Here is a 24,015-nt window from a genome sequence, read left to right as displayed (position 1 = left end):
TTTCAAATCAAACATCAGGTATGTTTTTTTTAAATAGCTTTTCAGGTTGATGGATTGTTGGATTAAAAAAAAAAAATCATAGATAGGTTACGTTTACACAAACTGTAATTATGATCGTATAGAAATTTATATGAAACGTATTGTATTCGTTGTAGAAACGTATCCTGCAGTGCTAAGCTAGGACAAGATGATCTCGTAACGGTGAAGAGTTGGTGAGTAGTGAAGTATACATCTGGATTTGAATTCATTTTGAATACGTCTATTAGACTATCCACTTTCACTCATCACTCCATATTGATAGGCAGTATTATGATATCAATCGCAAATTTTGCGAACGCGTTCACATCACATACTATACTGAGAATGGTCGAGTGAGTGGCCGAGCGGTTTAAACATTGGAACCGTAACACGTAGCCATGATCGGCAAGGGTTCGAGCCTCACTCGCTCCATGGTTCTGGTGTAAGAACGAGTCTTCTCGGATAAGGACTATAAACCGTAGGTCCAGTGTACACATCTGGCTCATGTGCACCTAGTACATCTTTCGAGACGAGTAGGGAGTTACCCCGGTGTACTTGAACTACTAATTCCGTACTAATCAATTAGTTGATTGTGGAACTCACGACCACGACGATAGTGAAGACGAAGATGGTCAGTGTAAATCACTCAAACTACACTCAAATCATCAGTCTATGGTTGTTACTATGTTTTTAGTAGTATTTGTTATGTTCGTGCGACTATGATTTACTGAGGTTTGAAATTGATTGAATGATTGAAATATATATTTATACTGGGTAACCTCTTCAGTCAAAGACTGGTCTCCCAGAGGGCCCAGTTGGTGATCAGTGGCTGTGATGTACTAATACACCGGGGTAACCCCCTACTCGTCTCGAAAGATGTACTAGGTTCTTTAAAGTGCACACGAGCTAGATGTGTACACTGGACCTACGGTTTATAGTCCTTATCCGAGAAGACTCGTTCTACCACCAGAACCATGGAGCGAGTGAGCCTCGAACCCCTGCCGATGTTATGGCTACGTAATTACGGTTCCACTGTCTTAACCGCTCGGCCACTCACTCACTGTTTAAATGTTACAAACTCTCAGTGCATCTGTCCTACTGTATAGCTCGATACCAACTGCTTATAAGTGTATAACTTCGATTCTGTAGTCTAATTGATTAAATACAGTAAGCAATCGGCCTCTTTCCACGTGGTCTGTTGCCATCCGGCGTTTTTTCCATTTGGTCATTTGCAGCACACGCCATTGTCATTTGAGGGATGAGAGTGATGTGCAAACAAAGAATTTTATTGTATTATTTATTCAAATTCAGTAATGAAGTTTATTTATTGTGTGTGTATTTATATAGCAATGTACCACAAAATAGGACATTTGCGTTTAACTGGCGACAAAACGATGTGTTCCGTGACATTATACATAGTCAGGCTAGCTCTTCTCCCTAAAAGCCTAGCTTCATCAAACATGGGATATTTATGTGTAGGCCTATATAGACTAGAACAGAATGATGACCAACCATTTGTTTATCAACTAACAGAATTCATTCCAATCCACCAAAAATGGAAGCTAATTTATTTAATACAATTGCGCCCTCTATTTCACCAAATTACAACAAATAAAAGACAATTCTTGTATTCGAGAGATAAGACTACGAACCATCATTGTATTATTTTGTGCGGGTACATTTCATCATTGAAGCGTGTAGTCTTACCACTTGGGCAAATAGTTTAACCTAAATTTGTTTTCATCGTCGATTATTCATTATCAAACTCAAATTAATTAGTATAGTTGAATTTATGAGGTGGTAAAAACAGTACTGGAAGTAGGTACCATTGGGTTTGAAGTCAGGTTGATGCAATCAATGCTACAACCTTTTGATAGCAGTGATTGCACTTAAAACTGACACTTCAATTAAAGATACTGTACTGTTACTATACTCTATTATAAATGTATTTCATATTTATAATGCCTAATTTACTTTCCAGCGACATTAATGTTTTTTCTTTTAATTTTCATACATAATTTATACATTTAATTGCTTGCCCAAATACAAAACACACACTTTCCAATAACATGTATCTTACAAATTTCCAAGAAATTAGTAATTAACCCCCACACAAAACACACTAGATACCACTTTTCCATGACATGTATCTTAAACATTTTCCAGAAATTAGTAATTAACACTCAATATCAATAATGGAATAAATGATTACACCTGATTTTATTTACTTACTCCTTACTTCAGCTCCCATGTAGGCTTCCGTCTGTCAGTGATGCTAGTCTCTTTTTCAACCTTGGTCTGTCCATGAGAATAATTACTGTATACCGGTTTGATCAAATGGAAGGAGATGTTGTTGGTTGAATGGCAACAAGCTAGCTGGGGAAGGATGGATGGTTACAGGGAAGGCTCTAGATATTTAATTTTGTTAAGCCAATTATCTATAAAAGTATCAAACAAAAATATCAATATTAATTAAATATGACATACACTGTTTACTGAAGAAACACTAAGTCAATAACTAATAACTGAGAAAAATCACAACATGAACAAAGTACACTAACAACAGATCAATTTGAGGTTTGAAAGTATTTCCAAAACTAAAACTGTACAAAAATTACCGTTTAAACCGTTTCTATTTCAGCAGTTTAGAGTTTTAATCCCTAGATTATTAAAAACATGATAGCCTACTGATGTGACCAGATTGGGTGGTTGGAGATGGGTTGTACTGCATATAGTTTAATTTCAAAATAATAGAAAAGAAGACAATATTAATGACTAGAAAATATAGTATTATAGGTATTCCGAACAAGGTTATATTTTACATTGTTTTAACGACAATTATTTCCTTTCGTCAACGCAGAAAGGTCACAGGTCAGTGGTTGCGTTCATTGATGAGCATATTCCACCAATGTGGTAGTTCTAAAACAGACAATAGTATTGGAAAGGTCAACAGTAATATAGTGTGAAGTTCTTAAACGGAGGAAGTATACTGTGTTTCACTTCTAAACGTCTGAAGGTGCCATAATTACCTGCCAACGATGGTGTCGATATTAAAATACTGCATTTTACTACTGATGATATCAAGTAGTTATTCACTTTTTTGTGATTTTGAAACCGATTTTTGTAACTTTGAGGTAGACACAGACGATGAACTTGCAAGATTTTTACGTTGGTCCAAAAGTACTGGTAGATTTGTTTCTTACATTCCACTAACAGATCATACTTACGGAAATGGAACAGGTAAGAAAAACATAGCGTAACGTAGGTACTGTACTTGTCACATATTTAAAACCAGTAATTTAAGTGTTTAAACACAAATGCATTAGAAATAAATACGATAATTATGTTAATATCATGTGTAAGTGTAATTTATATAATTGTCTTTATTAATTCGGGAAATTTATCTTAAAACTAATTCTTAACTGCCTAACTAGATGTATTAAGTTATCCAACGAATCATTAATTTCTAGGCGAGATACATATGACATTATCAATCAATTCGCAGGGCCCTGATCCATGTACATCGATTAATCTAAAGAAGTAGCTAGTTAATATTTTTTTTAATATGCGAAATAAATCTAAGTGCGTTTCTCATTATTGTTGTTCGTTAAGAAAATAAACTTCCAGTTGATATCATATTTATTTTAAAGTGTTGCAAACAAAATTTCTGTGTCCATCTACACTTTTCGTTGTCAAAATATAGAATTTCTAGTCGTTTTTGTTTTGAAAAAACGTTATTTTTCTCGATAAAATGTTGCCTAATTAAGTTGGTTCTCAAATAGTGTTCTATAGTTGTGTGGTTGTGCAATCACATACATTCCAACGAGAGTGAAAGTCACAGGAATCGAACTCGGGTCTTACTTTTTGTAATTGTTATCATATCGAATATTACTTTATGTTACGTAACACGAGTTTCGAATTTGAGTAGATATGTTTGTAGTTCGGGATCTTTTTTTTGTATGTTCTTCTCAGATCTATTAAGCCATCTTTGAACCGTTCAAGGATGTGAGTGGGAGTTGGGTGGAGACACACATCTTTAATCTAAAACCTATTTTATGCTATTCATCCAGCCTAATGTAAAGCATTGATTATTTTTTTCAACTAACTCTTAAGGCCCATTTACACTAGGGCGATACAACGATTTTATTGTTTTTATTGATCATGACGTCATTTGATTGTATTTTCAAAAATTTTAGTTTTATTAAATACAGCATACATGATTATCCTATAGTTCTAGAACGAAAACTTTTGTAATTTCTTTTGTTTTATCCAAGAAAAATGTATGTTTATCTATTTATCGTCGATCGTTGTTGCCCAAGTGTAAATGGGCCTTTAAAGTTTTAACTCTCGACATTATAGCTACATAGTTCTTACTTATTTTAGGTCTTGAATTAGCCATCATCTCCATATGTTGTAAATAGATTTTAAATGTTTATTATTGTAAATATCAGCGTTCCACGTGACCACACATTGAACTGTACTAACGATGATAACATTTCCAATTTGCATAAAAATATCAAATAGTTAATTAGATGACATCGATTTAATGCTCGCTAATATAAGATGAATAAGAATATAAACTATTCTCAGTCATTATTGTTGTACCGATATGTATTACATTTACAATTATAGAAGATAATGAGTGGAGATTCACTTATTTATTCTTTCTCTATAACAAATGCATTAATTTGCAGTGATTTTTAAATAATATTTGCATTTCACGAACATTAACAATAACGTACGTAAAAGCAAAATTATTTTCCTATGTTAAAAGTACGCAACACAAATATACAGTAGGTGTACTATCAGTTAAAACTTTCATGTATTTATATACTGAAACTCTTTCTATTCTCCGTATTAATTTTTCTTAATCCGCAAATAATTACGGTAAGTTCCTCCTTAACCCACACGTTTCCCACCCTTGAATATGTTTCTTGATGACAAGAGCATAACACAATGTTTTAATTACTTATTGGTGTGTAATTTTAAATAGAATATAGATATTTAAATTTACAAACAAATGGTATTCCAGTCGCTAAACACATTACGGTATGAATTTACTAAAATTGCTTCCGGCACGATAGGAAAACGGAAAGATTATATCCGTTACTATTTGGGCGTAATAATCTTATCACGCTTCCTCAAGGAGTACCAGATAGCCTCGATTGCTTTACAGCTAACTACTATTGAAGGCTTACAGTATTTACTTTTTCACCCACCAAAATTGCAATTTGAAAAACAGTGACAATGAATGTCAGCCTTTTTATTTGCTTTTGATTATCATGATGTGGGTCTACGTGTATTTTCCAGTTAGATCTAAAGTGATGGGTCTTGTCGGTTGTATAAGAACATCGCTAACTAACCATTAATGTAAATCAAAACATTCTAAATGCTTGATTTTTTTTGTTAAATTGACTATCAATTTATTATTATACTGATTTTTTCAACGAATAGGCCTATTTTGTGAATTATATCAACATTATATTGTTCTATTTTAATGTATTCATAAAAATAATAGTATAATGCAGGGTCCTATGTGCTTCATGCAAAAAGTAGCGTTTTATATCTACTACAATATGTAAAGATATTATCACATTTTTTAGGTCGATATGCGTTCATGAAAACAAGATATTCTGTATACGATGGGCATTTATATTCACCCGAGCTTAAAAATACCGGGTACAAATGTATGTCATTTTACTATCAAGTAACAGGCCAAGTAAATGAGGTTAAGCTATCAGTATTGGCTTTGTATAATGACACGGATACTGGTACTGCTATTTGGACATTGAATGGTGGCAGAGGGCGAGTATGGAGGCAAGTTGAAGTGCCGATACCAGATGGTGTTTACAAAGTAGGTTCTCCAAAACACATTTTTCACAAAGATTATTTCCACCGTATTATATTATATTATATTTATTATCGTGTATTTATTATTACAGCATCAGAGTTATTATATTAAATTGAAACAAAATCACAGTAATCTCATGAGTAATAAAACTATTAATATGAAAAAAGAAAAATTGTTTTTTTATAACATTTTAAAATGTAATTTTAACATTAATTCGAAGGAATAGAAAAAGTGGCGTCTTTTAATTTGTAGCCACATAACGGTTGTAAATTTCAAGCTAGCTAAAAATTCCATAATAAGTTTAAAAAGTGAATTGATTGAGTTGATTTGGATATTTGAAAGTAGATATTATCCTACTCAGGTTTTGAAAAATTTGATAAAATAAAACAAAGATGTTATACTTATAACAATATTCCATAAGCATAAATAGTAAAACACAGTCCATGGTTTGTATATTATTACCTTGAATACTGTATTGAATGCTTTCAAGATAAACTTTTCTTTTTGCCACCGAGATTAGTTTATATATCACACAGTATGACATAAGTTTATCAATACAACTGTTTGTTTACTTTAAAACAAACATGGAAAGTAAAACTGTTATTGTTTGGCCATTTAAAATTGAAATCAACAAAAACACATGACTGATACTAATACCAATACGCGTCATAAGACATTACTGATAACGGTATTGTACCAGATTCTACAGCTGTCACTAGCTAACACTAACAGACTATTGCAAGTTTACTAGTCTGACTGACTGTATTGAGTACTTTTAATACACGATATCTCTGTCATGAGTTTCATAACTAATACACAATATATAACGTGATACATGTGCATTATTCAGGATACCAAAATGCACCAGTACACAATGGCAAAAGTACACAGATTGCTGTGTTTTGAATACATTCTTGGTGAATGATAAACGTTACTTAACTTAAACACAATAAGAAACGACGGTCATTTTTAAGAGTCTCTAATATTTTCGCAATGTTTCCAATTATCCATTCATTGCGACACCCTATTAAGGGGACACTTTCCTATGTAAGAAAATACGTTAACACTAAACCACACCTATTAATGAGTTTGGGCCATGAAGCTGCCCTCAGGATCTGCTGCAGTAGTACTTTCTCTCAACATCAGTTAGTACATTTAAAAAAAAATCTTTTGAAACAAAATCTTCTTTACATTCATATAATACAAGGATACAAGATAATATACATGCATTTGCAAGGAAATGTATTATATATATAGTTTACTTGTTTTGATAAATAATACTAAGGGTTTATTATTGATAAAGTAAGTACACATTCAATAAAAGGTTTTGTTACTTAATAGAAAAATGTAGGTCTACATGCTTATTAAAACTATGTTTTATATATAACTGTTATATAGCAATTTTAAACATTTGTTTGGGTACATGTTATTTACTTGACAATGAAATGAATCATTGTTCTACTTTAAATTGTTCTTTTTATGAATGATAAAGCTATTTTGAATTTGTTTCAGTTGGCGTTCAAAGGTCACCAGACAACCACTTCACAGGGCATATCAATTGATGATGTAAATGTTACGACAACTGAGTGCAGTAAACGTCAGTAAAACCTTTTAAATAAAAAATACATAAATTATACTTATAGTGACAGTAATGAAAAACGCCGATTACATTTGTTTTAAGGCGGTATTGGGTTGGATAGTAATACGCACTAGAAATGCCAGAAGCTTTGACTGCTTTAAAACTTCCAACCCATAACTGCACTTGTTCGCACTTGCTTTTCATGCCATTGGTTCTTTGTTTTGTTTTTTCTAAACACAAATTTCAATAGTAGACAGTAAATAACCAAGTTGCTCTTACAAAGCAACCTGCTACATACCATTTTATATTTTTCAAATAAACCATTAAAAATACACATACAATGTATCTGTTTCCATTTCCTAATGTTATTTTTTCCCTTTAAACTACAGGTGAAAATAAAACCGAATATGTTGGAATTAGATGCGACTTTGAATCTTTTGAAATATGTGGTTATAAACAAGATAACTCGGATGATATGGATTGGGTATGGAGTAGTGGAACAACATACACATCTGGAACTGGCCCATCAAAGGATCATACACGAACCGATCAGTTTGGTATGTTTATTATTATCATTAATATTTACTGTAACTCTCGCTCGTATTAAAGAAAAGTCAACTCTATGAAAAAGAGCAAGTCTAATAGATCATAGCAAACAAGGAACATTCTGTCCAATATCATGCCTATTTCCAAGACCACCTCTCATCAATGTTCCTCTTCTATTAACAAGAAAAAATGTTTTTGTTGGTTATGCAATTTTTCACATAATAGATTTGATTTTAATTTATTAGAAAAATCATCACAACAATACATACAAAGTGATAACATGACATGACTGACATTACAAATAAAAACATTTATAAAAGATTTTGCCGGATAGCCAAAAAGCTTAGCTTATTTCCATTGGGATCCTTTTATAATCTAAAATAAATAACCTAAAAATTAAATTGTATAAAACACATACATATAACATAAATAAAAATGTATATATTTAAAAAGACTACTATTAGAAAGACTATAAATTTAAAGCTAAAATAGTTGAATTTAACCGTTTATTTTGTCTTGATTAAAATCGCGAAATGGCCAAATCAGAGTCTATTTTGTTATTATTATTAATCTTCATTTTCCATATTTTTTTCTGATTCAATTACACATCTAACTGTTGTATCTTTGAATAATTATCTCTCAACATTCACTTGTTTGAAATTGTTAATGGTAAACTAGTTCTTTAGTTTTTATTCATTTTTTGAAACATACATAAATTATCATCACTATCTATGATCTGAGTTTTTTTTTTCCAAATATGACAAAGCCATTTCTATTGTTTTATTACGGTATAGGATTTTACATGTATTTGGAGACATCAGTCTACCCAGTAGTTTCTGGCCACAAAGCCCGATTAATCTCTCCATCTATGAACAAAACAACGGATAATTGCTTAGAGTTTTGGTATAATATGCACGGTCGTCATTCTGAGAGACTAAACGTATTTGTTAAGGAGTCAAAATCTGAACCACTTGGTTCAGCAGATTGGACAAAGGCAGGAGATCATGGAGACAAATGGTACCGTGGTACGGTGACTGTTGATACAAACTTCAAATCATTTTATGTAAGTACTGTATATTCTCACAATATAGCTCTTACATTTATTTATGTATACATAAATGAAGTAATGGTATCCACCAATAACTACATAATGTATAATACCACCACCAAAATTACAACATAGACGTCACGCTTGCTATTTGATTGTTTCTTTTCTGCTTCTTTCTTTATTATGCTAATTAATTGCTACATTTACATATTGTTAAGATTGTTATAAGGACTGTGGGCTACTACTGATGATTGTACTGATGATAAGAATGGTTATCTCCACATTTATATATTGTTAAGATGGTTATAAGGACTGTAGGCTACTACTAGATTGTACTGATGATGGGAAATGGTTCTCGAAACATGTCGCTAAAATAGGACTGTTTGTATTGTTATTAAATGTCTTTATTTATATTTATCAATAACTACATAGTTCTAAATGTGTAAAGGAAATCAATATAGGCATGATTTATTTTTCCTGATACTTCTTCTTTGATGTCTCTTCAAGAATCATTTTGAAGTATGAGCTTGCTTTGAAAAATGGAGATTGTAATATTTGTAATATTTATATGTTCCGAGTTGTATGCATAGTACCGAATAACTCAATGAGTTTTCTTGACAAAAGAACATAATTATGTAATGTCGTTTATTTTGAGGTTTGTGGACTTATTTTGTCAACATCACTGAATAAAACCACCAGTAAAACAAATGTAATACAGTAGACTGATTTATATTCTAGCAGTAAAACAGAAAACCAACGATAGCAATACAGTTGTAGGTTTATCTTTCAGGTTGTGTTTGAAGCAGTGAGAGGTGAGGGAGACTATGGGGACATTGCTCTTGATGATGTTTTTGTACATGAAGGAAAGTGCCCTGAAAGTAAGATGTGTTCATCTATTAGGACTATATAATTATTTTGTTTGAATCACACTCTTGAATTAAGTTAGACGAATTGAAAAATAACTTGGGAAATAATAAGTATAGGCCTAAAGTATTTTCCCCTGATCAAATAAGATTGCTCATGTGTTCAAACATTTCTTTTGTTTTTAGCCTACTCATTCCAAATTGTGTTTCAACGTTGGCTTTAAAATATTGTTATTGCTGAAGGGAATTAATACTTATAAGTAGAACAAGGGCATTATTATAATGTCAGGATTCCACTCGGGATTATAGTTGGAAATAAAACATTTAGAAATTTGTTACTGTAATGAATAATATGATGATCCCTTAATCTACAAACATAATGCATATGGAACTTTCCCAACACTTTACGTAAACATAAAAGCTATAGGCTTATGCTTATAATGAAGCGGCCATTTTATGAAACCGAATATCAATCTATATTATAACGGCACTAAATAGAAATGTGATATTCTATCTCACTCCGCTCGATCAATTCTCTGATTGTAACTTTTAATTTTCGCAAAAAATGTACTTTTAATTTGTGACGGTCGAAATCCTGCGTTCGACAGTACTCAGGCATATATTCTCTACGTCACAAGCTGTAGAGCAGGGAGATCATCTTATGTTCACTTATTTTGACGACACTCGTCCGTAGAAGTTGTCATAGAGTAAAATGCCGATGAATTGATCGTACACGTTTCGTATCATTTTATGTAACCATACTAATGTATGATAATTGTATTTAACTAGTGAGTGACTGGTCAGATGCTTTCCTAATCTGACATATATTAATTTAATCTAGGATGGAGAGATTGCAGAATATCGAAACATTTTTATTGATCATTTAAAAACACTAGTTGTGGTTGATTTATCTGATTTTAGCTTTCACATTATATTATTGAAATACATTTTAGTTCCTACACCGGCACCACCTCCACCAATGGAAGACGTGGGTTGCACATTTGAAGTTGATATGTGTAACTACACTCAGGGAATTGGCGACAAGTTTGACTGGGCTCGCTATACGGGTGACGGATACCGGAGTTACGTACTACCACGTGTTGATCATACCTTAGGAACCGATAAAGGTATGCAGATTATTAATTTTTTAATTTAAACATTAGTTTATTTTCTACTACTATTAACTGATATACAAATAATGAATGCTTATTGGAAGAATATGTCATGAGTTGAACGACTGAATGCTCTATTTAAAAGGCCGAGCAAAGTTACTTTTATGTGGGTAAACGTATTCACACCGTTAAAATTCATTACAACTAGCAAGCGAGTTATCTCTATCAAGGTTAAATTGATATAGAGACTCAACGTTGATGAGGCCCACCATGTTGTCTTGAATATATAAATGAGGAGGAATACTGAAATATTTTAAGATCTAGACGGCGAAGCATTTCAGTACTGTAAGAAGTAGATATAAAAATGATTTTTAAAAGGTTTTTTTTTCTGACGAAAAGCAAGCATGCATCTTAATCTTGAATCCTGTTTATCAATATGTAAAACATTTTTTTATCACAACAATAATGGTTTTATGAGTATTTAAATAAGGATATTTCTTTTTTTTTCTTTTATTATGAAATGCATAGCAGGTTAATGCGTAGTCTGGGTTCCAGACAGAGTTTTGTCTTAATATTAGTAAAAAGATAAATACTTTGGCACATATGGCGTTTAATACGTATACTTACGTTAATCTGTGCGCAATTGATTTCACCAAAGCTTTTGACCTCGTTGACCACTCCATTCTTATAAAGAAGTTAATCGACATCGGGGTGAGGTCGTCTATAATTCCCACCATCTGCAGCTTCCTCACTGATCGCACCATGAATACCAAATATACTGGATGGGAGAAGGGACTAAGCTTGGTCCCGTGTTATTCTTGGTGCTCATTAATGATGCATGTGTCGGAAGCTGCAGAAGGTGGAAATACGTAGACGACCTCACCCTGGGAGAGGTAGTTAGCAAAGGAGCAAGGCCTGCAATGCAAGAGATGCTTAATGATGTTAATGATTGGTGTAGAAAGAATAATATGATCCCAAAGCCCTCTAAGTGCCATATAATGACTGTTAACTTTTTGAAAGACATCAGCGTTGACGCTGCGTCTCCCATTTTTAATCTAAATGGCTCCAACCTTGATGTAGTAGAACAGATTGCTTGGCGTCACAATTCAAAGTAATTTGAAGTGGGACCTCAACACCCAAGATATCGTCTCACGGGCATCAAGAAGACTCTTTGCTCTATGTATTTTAAAGAAAGTCAATGTTGTTCTTGATGACCTAATCACTGTGTACACTTCCTACATTAGGCCCATCTTGGAATACGCTTGCCAGGTATGGCATGGTGCTATTACCAAGAAAATGGCCAACAGCATTGAGACCATCCAGAAAAGAGCATGTCGAATAATGTTAGGTGCTACCTACATTTCCTATGACAATGCCCTAGAGGTTACAGGGTTACCTTCTCTCGAAGCAAGGAGAGGCACTCTTGTGTTGTCCTTTGGCAGGGGGTTACTCAAGTCCAACTATTTTCGAGACATGCTACTTCCTTGCCGCGGGCAGAAGAGAACCCTAGGTCTAATACAACTAATACAACCGGAAGTCTTCTTCCCCCCAGGTGTAAAACTGAACGATACCAAAGGTCTGCCATACCTACGATTGTTAAGTTTATTAATGCTAACTGATATTGGTAGATTTCCATGATTATTTTTCACTTTCTCGATGCCCTTTCGACCTTTTATAATAATTTTAATAATGTATATACTATTAATAATCTTAAATAATAATAATAATAATAATAATTACGTACTTAATTTTATTAACGAATTATATAGTATTTTGTGTTTTATAGTATATAGTTATTTTTCTATACTGTTTATAATTGTGCCTCTTTTACTTTAAATTTGTATTTTGATTGTAAGCAAACGTTATCAGCCAATGGCTGCTGTTTTGTATATGTGTTTTATACCTAAAAAAAAAAAAAAAAAAAAAAAAAATACTACTTGATTTTGGATACTCAGATTTTGTATTTTCAGAAACAAATCGAAATAAAAAAAACAATAAATACAGACTTGGGGCAAGCCTAGCTAATGTGATGCGTCACCTACATGCTTTCTATTTTAAATTTAAATTAGGTCTATGATTTGTAATAAATGTTGTCCTTATTTGTACAGTATATAGTTAACTTTGTTCTAATAATTGTCAGTTTTTATTGTTCTGTTTAGGGGCTTTTGTTCACATAAATCCACTGTATTCAAACACTATTGGAGATGACGCCAGACTGGTTACACCGTTGATTAAAATGAACAAGGAGACAATGTGTTTGCGATTTTATTTTTATATCAACCATTGGTCAGTAGATAAATTTGCTGTATATGTAGTACTAAAAGGAGATAGTATGCCTATTGATCCGTTTTGGGCGATTTACAACCAAAGGTCTTCTACATGGCAGTCGCAAGATCTTGAAATATACCCACAGGATTCAGACTTCTATGTAAGATATGTTTTTATATTGTTAAAGACATTTTACTTACGTTTTTGATCTAATTTAACGTCACAAACATAAATGCATGAAAACCCTTAAAAATAGTCGATTCTAATTATTTAAGCGGCCAGCTATAAATACGAGATTGATATTTTCATATTGCTTTTGTGATGCACCCACTTTCGATCGATCGTAAAGGGAAAAATGCGAGGTACTTATAGTGTATTCTTTTTCTTTTTTTATCATAATTAAGACACTTAAGACATGCAATTGTTGACGTTTTGTAAAATAATGCATATATATAACTTTAAAATCATTAAACCAGGTCATTTCTTGTCTTAAATGTGCGTTCTATAGTTAATTATTATATAAATAGAAAAACAATGCACTACCTAAGTAGCTCGCGTCGAAAGTTCTATCGTAGACGTGTCTATGCTTATAAGCTCACTGTTTAAGACATAATACCGTCTACGAGAGTAAAATAGGCTTAGTTTTGTAGGCCTAGTTGGTGAAGAGCGGTAACATACGAACATCGTAGGCCTACGTTAGCTAAGGCCTAGTCTAACGTTGTCTCGCTGCTGAAATAATTTTCTATCCCTTTTTGAAAGAATCCGTTAATACAAATTGGGGAAGACCTGGTATTTTCTTTCTTTGTATTTGTTTACCCCTTCAATATGAAAATATCAATCCGCGTGCGATGCATGTTGGAATTTATAGCGGGCCGCTAAAATGATTAGAATCGACTTATTTTTCACAATTAACCGTTTAAATACGAAAAAAATAGTAATAGTATTTATTTTTACCAGGGAGATGTAAAATAAATTTTATTTTAAAAATTATTTTACATCTCCCTGTTTTTACATAAAATGTAGTGTGTGACCTTAAATTAGGTAAAAATCCCGTAGGTCTAGTGTCTTTAACCTTAGAACGTACAATTGAAATACAAGGAATGACTTGGTATGCATTATTTTTACAAAACGTCAACAATTTAATATTTTCCAATGACAAATAATTAGTAGCCTACAGTTAGCATTAACCATAACACCTGATTGAATAAAAATATCCTGCATATCCTATCTACATACATTGTTGCCAACATTTGAGTTTGAAGAGGGTTAGATGGACAGTCTTCCCTGGGTCAGTTCTGCTATTTTATTGATTAGTAAAGAAAAAATAATCGCCAATACCAATTCTGAAAAAAAAAATATTCTTCTACACAAATTGAAATATTTAAGTCCCACAACTTGTCATATTAGATGACTTAATACCATGTGATCATTCATCTGAATGGCCAATAAGTGCACTTAAGGAAGGAACACAGTGTTATGATAACACACCATAATTACAGTTCGAAACAGTTCAAAGTTTCATTGATTATTGTTGGATCTCTGGGCGTTTGTTCACAAACTTGAACCAAGTTATTTTTTAAAAATACTGCATATGTGCTAGAATAAACAAAATGCTATGAAAGAGTATACGAACCAAAAAAAAAAAGAAGAAAAATAAAGACTTTAATTGAGTGTAATCTTTCTTAATTTTTACACCCGAAAAACGATTTATGAGAAATGATTTACACTATGGCAACTGAAAAATGTTTTAAAATGTAGGCATACCGTACACAATTTTGTTTTCATTACCGTACTTTTATTTTCTTGTTTAGATTATGTTTGTGGGGACAAAAGGATCATCAACTTATCCAAATATTGCATTAGATGACGTTACAACAACGAGTGGAGTTTGTAAAGTCAGTAAGTATATATCGCTACCGGTAGTCGATACAATTAGCCTTGAAAAATGGCGCCAAATTCTATGGAAGTACCATTTTGGTTTAATGTTTAAAATGGCGCCAACTGTATTTTAGCTTACTTTAGGAATTTAGGAAATTTCGATTTCCTGTAATTGTTGACGAAACCTTTACACTAATTTAGTCGATACAATATTATTGTAATTTATTTGAAACAAGAATAAAAAAGCTTTCTGGTGATAGATTTGATTTAATTTACACATATCTATAATTTGGTAAGTCGATGCATATTATAAACTTTAACTACCACGTTTACATGATTGAATTACAACTGATAAAATCATCAAATGGTTCCCAAGAACAGTATTCGTTTTAACGATATTCTTAGATACTTACGGTACTTAATTTCGTGTCCTTGGATGGAAGAGACATGATAGGATGTCACCTGGTTTAGTCATAATAATAGAAGAAAGTATTGCAACACAGAAAGTATTTTGATAATAATACCAGCATAACAACAACTAACAACCATAACAATTTTGAATTGAATTATCGATAACCGAAAACCCCCATACATTGTAAATTATATCAAGACAATCTAGCAACATGATGAGTGTTGGAGATAAAACACACTGTTACGAGTTCCTATATTGGCAAGGCGAGCCCAGTGCCTTGTTGTTAAATTGCCTTTATTATATCAAATAACTTTTATAATGTTTTAAATATTTTAGTTACACCGACACCAGGTGTTCCAGACGCAGACTGTGATTTTGAGAAGAACATGACTGTTTGTGGCTATGAACAAGACACAACTGACAACTTCGATTGGGTCTGGCACAAAGGATCAACGGGTTCAGACAACACGGGACCTGCAGTTGACCATACAAAAGGCGATGCTTCAGGTAATACTTCCAATGGAAAAATTGTTTTTTATTTGAAGTATTAAACTCATAATATTATTATCATGTCACAAACACAAAGTTTTTAGGCATCTTACTTTTCTCAGTTTACTATTTCTCGTCTTTTGTGAAAATAAAACCATTTTAACTTTAATTAGACTAATGTACATTTCTCTTTGACATTGTTGTTGGCTGTTGTTATATTTGACTTATATTTTTCATTTTTATTTATCACACATTTTAAAACAATTGTAAGTATAGAATCTTGAAGATCATTTTCATTTTATAAATTTAAATGAAAATGGTAATTCAGATTTTAAAAATTCATTATTTTTTCTTATAATAATCAAACATTTATATAGCGCTAATTCCAAAAAGATGATCAATGGCGCGTATAAATGAGTTTTTAAATTAATCTTATTAATCAAAAGTTGGTAAACGTTTTACAAAAGGAGAGAGGTTGTTGCAGTGTTTCAAAAGGAATCTATTCTTTAGGACCAGGGAATGGTTAAGACCAATACATTGCTCATAACAGTAAAATATTCTCATAACATAACTGAAACTATACAGTCGTTCCCATACATACATACATTATGTTTATAACTTTGCAATTTAAGGTCAGAAATTATTTTAATGGCGGATTCCTTTCCCATATTTTTTGGGTAAATATTGAGTAGGCTTATACTTAGGGAAGGAAATTGCTGTTGAAACACAAATATTTAGTGATACCGGAAAGGACAGTTTATTTTAACAAGATGCAATGGGAGCCATATGTATATATTGTTAAATATGAAGACGATTGTGTACTGTGCATAAAAACAAAATGGCTGCAACATTACTAAATTAAAGTATTTCATTTTCCAAAATGGTCGACTTATAACATTTCAAAGCAATATTGGTGTACCAAGCCCATTAAAAGTTATAGATTTCATTTTAGGTAAAACTGATAGGTAGAGTGAACTCGCATTACATTACACCAAAATATGACATTTGACCTCATGTGAAATTACTGCAATCGCTCTTTGTTTCTACACTATAGGTCACTATATATACATAGAAACATCTGACCCACGTCGACCAAACCAAAGAGCTAAAATCACATCTCAGACTATCGCTGGACGTGATGAGCCAATCTGTCTTCACTTTTGGTACCACATGAAAGGCGAGCATGTTGGAACATTAAACGTTTATAAAATATATACAGGCAGTACTTACAGACGGTCAATCTGGACCAGAAATGGTAACCAAGGAAAACAATGGAAAGAAGCCTCTGTTTTGATCAATCAAGACTACGAAGGAAGTGGAACCTTTGACATTGTGGATCTCAGTTTTAAGGTAATTATACAGTGTGTATTATGTTAAGGCAGAAGCATGATAATATGATTATCATTAGTGTAAAATGAAGTAAGTACAACCCTCTTATGACGTCATAGGTACATCATATGGTAATAAAATTATCCTAATTGGAAAGTTTAATATCACATTTATTTCTACTCGTAATGCACTTAGGTGGTCTAAAACCAACCAACTGTTAAGGAGATACAGGGCTTCAAAATGGTAAATGGCGGCCATGCTTAATTTATGCTAATTAACCACTTCTCGATGTCCGATTTCAGTAAACTTTGAATATGATGTTCATTTGGACCATATCAACCAGACAAAATAAACAGAAATTCTGTTGCAATTTGTTCTAGGTTGAACCATACCTTTATTGGACTATAGAAACCATTTTTAACTTGGTATGTTAATTAAAAGTCAAGTTATAAGCCAAAATACGTTTAAAATGGCGGTTATCTTGGATTTCAACATGGCGGCTGAAATAGATTATTTACAACTTTAATAACAATACATTTGGAATCCTCAGTATCACAAATATCGGCATAGAAACCATTTTTAACTTGCTATGTTAATTAAAAGTCAAGTTATAAGCCAAAATATATTTAAAATGGCGGCCATCTTGGATTTCATCATGGCGGCTGAAATAGTATATTTACAACTTTAATAGCAATATATTTGGAATCCTCAGTATCACAAACATGGTAAAGACACCATTTTTAACTTGCTACGTCACTTAAAAGTCAAGTTATAAGCCAAAATAAGTCTAAAATGGCGGACATTTTGTTTTTCACATTTTGAGGGTGAAGATCTAATTGAGCCGGGTAAACAGCAGATTTGAATTCAGCACCCCAAAATTACCCTAAAACACATATTTGTTCGCTTTTAACACGAAATGCTTACAGCATCTTATTAGAGTGGAAATGTGACTATCTGGACTAGTCTACTGGATACCACTGCCACACAACGAAAAATAAAGAAAAATCATTCACGGATCACTCTGGCAACAAGCTATCGATTTCTTGGAAGCGCTGATTTGTAGTTATGTCCATGCTTACGGCATACTTTACATAGTAAAGTCAGTAGAAGAGAAACAATGTATTAGTGCCCTCTGCCCCCAATGTATGAAAAACGTTAGTTTACTGCTAAAGCACACATTTTGGCAAAAAACAAGTGTTGTAATATATTGTTTAAAAAATTAATATTCAGATATTTGAATGTCACACAAAATTATATGTTAGAATATTGTTTTCTCTATTTCTGTTTGATCTTGACCAAATAATTTATGCATTGATTGATAATTTAACATATTATTTTAATTAAGTAAAATTTGGTCACCAATCAATCATAATTTGCTGAAATTTGAATTTGAATGTGAAAAAAGTAGACAATTATACTACTTTCGGAAACGTACTTTCGGAAACGTACTTCTTCAATCAAGCTACCTAAAAAGCAATATCGGTTTTACAAAGGAAATCGAATACTTCAGAAACTTCCTAATTTCTTCCTGCCATTAAAATAACATTGATTGTCAGTTAGAAATTTAACAATGCATACGGTTCATAGAATTGCCCTATTCAGAATGATAGTAGTAGATTGGGTCAAGTGGCAGATTATTATTGGTCATAGCAAGTTAATATTATAGTACTGACGTATACTATCATCAGTTTGTGCCCTTTGTGTGAAAGTTTTGCAACAATTATCCCACAATAATTCGTGAGGGCGTGTGGCGCAGTGTGTGCGTGAGGGCGTGCGGCGCAGTATGTTGGACTGATGATCGTGACAAGATACTTTATTTACGTTTGCCTCTCTCAACCCAGGTGTATAAATGGGTATCTGGTTAGGTCAAGACACAACTTTGCGCTGATTACTAGCTGCAGTATGTTGCCATACGTGTTTTGGTGAAGTGAATAATTGTGCAATGAGCGCTATATAGAAACGAATACCGATTATGATTACTATGACATTTTTTGTTACAGGTTTCGTTTGAAGCAATTGTTGGCGATGGTCATGAGGGCGACATTGCGATTGATGATATAAAGTTTGAAGTCGGATCTTGTAAACCAGAAGCACCAGAAGAACCGCCAATTACAAAATCATGTGACTTTGAATCGGGATTGGAGAAATGTGGCATGTATCAAGCTATTGGAGATGAGTTCGATTGGATTTCTATGAATAAATCAGTACAAAGTAACTACAAGAAATACAAACCGTATATCAAAAGTAAGACTTATTTCAGATTTTACATACAAATATGCATTTCATATGCATTTCCATTTCAATTCAAAATAATTATTTAATTATTCTACCTATTTTTTCTTTATTAACATGAAGATACTTAGGTCAAAGCCTACTGTGTACTCTGCGTACTGCAATTCTGTTTCTCCCGCTCTTCAATTGTCTTGTTTTATCAGATTCTCCTTGGTCTCTCGATTTCAACAGTTAAATAGGCTTTATTAATTATTTCATTTTCAGTCATAGTATCTTTATTTGTCCATTAAAACTGAAATTAACAGACATTTGCTTTAAAAAACTGGCATATCATCATATAAAAATATAAATAAAACAGTAAAAATACACAGAAAATTACACAACAAAGAATTAGCATGCTAACAACACAGAAACAACACATTAGTCTGATAAAAGATTAAAAAATACCTATTATAATAATGATTTAATATTGCACATTAATGATTAAATTACATTTTTACAATCAATCAATCAAAATAACATTTCTATCCTTCATTCACAAACAAACCTAATTTCTTACAATATACATAAAAGAATGAAGGAGGCATTGTTTAAAAAATGGCTACAGACAAATAATCTAACATTTCTGTTTTTATCTCATTTTACAATAAATAATACTACAAAAATAAATGTGTTTGGTGGATGAATTAGTGATATTTTCAGAGAGGGAATTGTATAAATTAGGGCCAATAAACTGCCACCATTAATGACATATAGACATAGATAGATATAATTGTTTTTGTTTGTTTAGATCATGGAAATATTATGGCACTGGACATGGCTGGCAAAAAACCCCACACACGTGCTGTAATAATAGGATTCATCGCTGTGAAACCAAATGCGCAATACTGTATGTCTCTAGAATATGTAATTACTGGTGATATAACACAAAGAATAAATGTCGTTATGTACAAATCGAATTCTTATTATGGACCTGGTGTTTCTAAGCCCCTTAAGAGCATCGTTGGACACAATGAAGATGTTTGGAAAAAAGCGTATATTAATATTAATCCAAATGGTAAAAATGTAACGGTAAGTATACACATATTTAATTCAATCAAATCTAAATTTCCGATCGTCACATGAGAATTATTCATAAGTAGTAAAAGAAAACAACATTTCCACCGCACAGCTTACTACAATAAGTAATTTGATACAGGACATTTGTTCAGAAAGTCACCTGCATTGGTTAAGTTTGCACTGCATTGCAATACATTGTAATACTGTAATTCATCTCTCTTCTACTCTTTATTTTCAGTATGGAATTGAAGGTGTTGTCGGTGTAACAGATAAAGGACAGATTGCAATTGACAACATTAAAATTGACGAAATGTCATGCAGTAGTACGTATACGTTTATTCCCTTTTCTATCGATAGTTAAAAATAGATATAGATAAAAACCTCGTTTTACCTGAAATATATCATACCTAACTACGTAGGTAGTAGCAGCTACCTTTTTAAAGATCATATGGCCATAGGCTTATGTCCTTCAAAATTGTCATGATTCTGTCCCGATTTACTTTCCAATACCGAAATATATTTCAAATTAGAATAAGGTATACTTCCTTCAATAACCCTTTCACATCATAAAAGATATACACGAATCCACGTAATATTACCGTCTCACATCTTTGTGTGAAAGAGGGATAAGAGACTTATCAATATCGCTCGAACCAATGTTTCTTTGTTTTTCCTGGTTTATACGTATAAGTTGTATCAGGAGTTGATTTTATGTTCATGAAAACTAGATTGAATATTATGTTCAATATCAACGTATGCGTGATTACATTTTTAAACATTTAGTATACACAACCATTGACATTATAATTATTATGACATGGAGTGTAGATTTTGCTGTCAAAAGTAATGCAAATTGTATCTAATGTTCAATATATTATCTTTCAGAAATAAAGCCAGAAAAAGAAGAAGAAGGATCAAACTTTGGTATGGGTATAGGTATCGGCTTTCTTATCTGCGTCTTAATTATTGGCTTTATTTTGGTTGCCGCGTATTTATTCTATAATAGAAGGCAAGGATTACCTCGGTACACAAAAGAATTAAATACCAATGCTATCTTTAAAGGTGGGGAACACGATCCTGATATAAACTTTAGTTAATGATGTTTGTTTTTATTACTTTCTTTAATAACATAAGCAAGTTCTTACTAATTAAGGATGAGACTAGGGGCTCAGTTATTTACCCGTTAAAGTTGGTTTCATGGGCCCAATTAATCTTTACCTTTGATGGGTAGGATACGTAACTATGCCTGACTGGGGCCTAAACAAAATGAATACAAATTACAATACATTTGCTAAATACCCCCACATAAATGACACTGTTATGTTGATACGATCGTGTGGAGTATGGTATTTGTAAGTTAAAACAATTTCGAATCAGTGTTCGCGACATTGTATTTTTATTCATTGAAACCAAATAATATTAAAATAGGGAATAACATTAAGAAACACCGAGTCTGTTTACACGGTCAGAAACAAAGCTAAATCCAAACCCTCCGATGGAAATAATAAATAAAATAATACTCAGTACTTAGTTATTTCATTGCGTTGTCCACAATAGGCCTACTGCTAAAAAAGATTGATAATGACCTCACCTGAGCCTAAATGTAGCAATGTGTTTTATTATAAACATTCCAAAGCATAAGAAACTGCAGAATATGTCTGCGCTTTTAAAAAAAGAAGATGTAACTAGTTGGTGTTTTTTGTCTGTACACAGAAACGATTATACAATATTAAAAATTAACAAATATTTTTGTAATTAGGTATGTTTGATTCATAGCAAGCACTTTCAAATGCACGTATTTTCTTCAACTATGACTATACAATGTGATCTTCATCCTATACTAGAATAACATGATACGCAGTATATTTTATAAATAAATTATGAACTATTCAAACATAATTCATCAATTTATTTTGCAAATGAATTAAAAAAGAGCTATATTGAATACAGTACGTATAGTTTTACATTGTATTACTTGCTAATATATTTGGAAAAAAGATATAAGGTAGTGAATAATAAAGTGTACCATAAACAGAACTGGATAAATATGTGTCTATTTTATTTCTAAACGATTTACCAAACATTTTTATATTTTTATCAAACCTTACCAAGCGGAAAGTCGATCTCGACGACGACGTGTGTAAGGACAAAGAAAGCTTTTTAACAGAAGACAACATCTATTTCACACTGTGCGAACTAATTAATGGCGAAAACCTTATTGGAATACAACGAATAAGAAACCTCTGGAGGATTTACTTAAATCGTCATGAAGACAGGGTCAAAGTTATTTTAAGGGGTATTAACATCAACTCCAAACACGTAATTACATACATATTATTATACATTAGATACAAATCCATATCTCTAATCGAACAACCGTGTTAATAAAAGACGTCCCGATCTCCGTAATTACATACATATTATTATACATTAGATACAAATCCATATCTCTAATCGAACAACCGTGTTAATAAAAGACGTCCCGATCTCCGTAATTACATACATATTATTATACATTAGATACAAATCCATATCTCTAATCGAACAACCGCGTTAATAAAAGACGTCCCGATCTCCGTTCAGGGTCAAAGTTATTTAAGGGGTATTAACATCAACTCCAAACACGTAATTACATACATATTATTATACATTAGATACAAATCCATATCTCTAATCGAACAACCGTGTTAATAAAAGACGTCCCGATCTCCGTTCACAATGATGAATTTAATGTTTGTTTAATTAATGGGAAACTATCAAGATTCGTTAATGGTGACGGAGCTGTACCATTTAAAGACAGTCTACCACGATTCACAAAAATCAATGGATTTAATGCGAAGCTGTTCCATAATGACCAGCTTGACAGAAAAAGCAAATGTTTCAACGGTAATGAAGACGGTCACAAAGCGAACCAGTGCCCAAAAAAGTTTCAACTTACGTACAAAAAATGCAGAAATGATGGGCACAATGAAATAGTCTGTACTTAAAAAAATAGACCTACCACTGATCATCATGACACACAAGTGAACAGTATAATACACCAAAACGTACTGCATCAATGGAATTACCATCACCCAAACCAGAGGACCCGCTTTTTAAGCCAAGAAATGTTCGACAAAATTATGAAAGTTAAACATTCTACAACAAGGGAAACGTCGAGCATGAACACGAATCATAATAATTAATCAATCGGAGATAGCGAAGAAGAAGAAAAACAAATGAAAACGAAGAAATTTCTGGTCTCAGGCTTGCAAATAATAATATTCAAAGTAAAATTACATCGTTCATCGTGGCACCAAATCCAAAGCAAAGAACAATAGTCAAGAACACA

The 24,015-nt window shown here is 32.4% G+C and overlaps 1 protein-coding gene across 1 annotated transcript; it reads left to right on the top strand.

Annotated features, from left to right (window-relative positions):
- Positions 1-22,730, top strand: LOC144853797 (MAM and LDL-receptor class A domain-containing protein 1-like). The gene is made up of 16 exons (XM_078711632.1): positions 1-18; positions 2,879-3,258; positions 5,622-5,872; positions 7,382-7,466; positions 7,838-8,005; positions 8,789-9,057; positions 9,833-9,920; positions 10,859-11,032; positions 13,177-13,445; positions 15,097-15,184; positions 15,912-16,082; positions 17,119-17,414; positions 19,394-19,637; positions 20,416-20,696; positions 20,923-21,007; positions 21,570-22,730. Exons 2-16 carry the CDS (start codon positions 3,057-3,059, stop codon positions 21,779-21,781), a joined length of 2,883 nt encoding a protein of 960 aa, XP_078567758.1. The 5' UTR covers positions 1-18; positions 2,879-3,056; the 3' UTR covers positions 21,782-22,730.
- Positions 22,731-24,015: the final 1,285 nt, after the last annotated feature.

The sequence above is a fragment of the Antedon bifida genome, chromosome 10 (genome assembly GCF_963402885.1).
Source record: "Antedon bifida chromosome 10, ecAntBifi1.1, whole genome shotgun sequence".
NCBI lineage: Eukaryota > Metazoa > Echinodermata > Crinoidea > Comatulida > Antedonidae > Antedon > Antedon bifida.
This window is presented reverse-complemented; position numbering and strand designations above follow the sequence as displayed.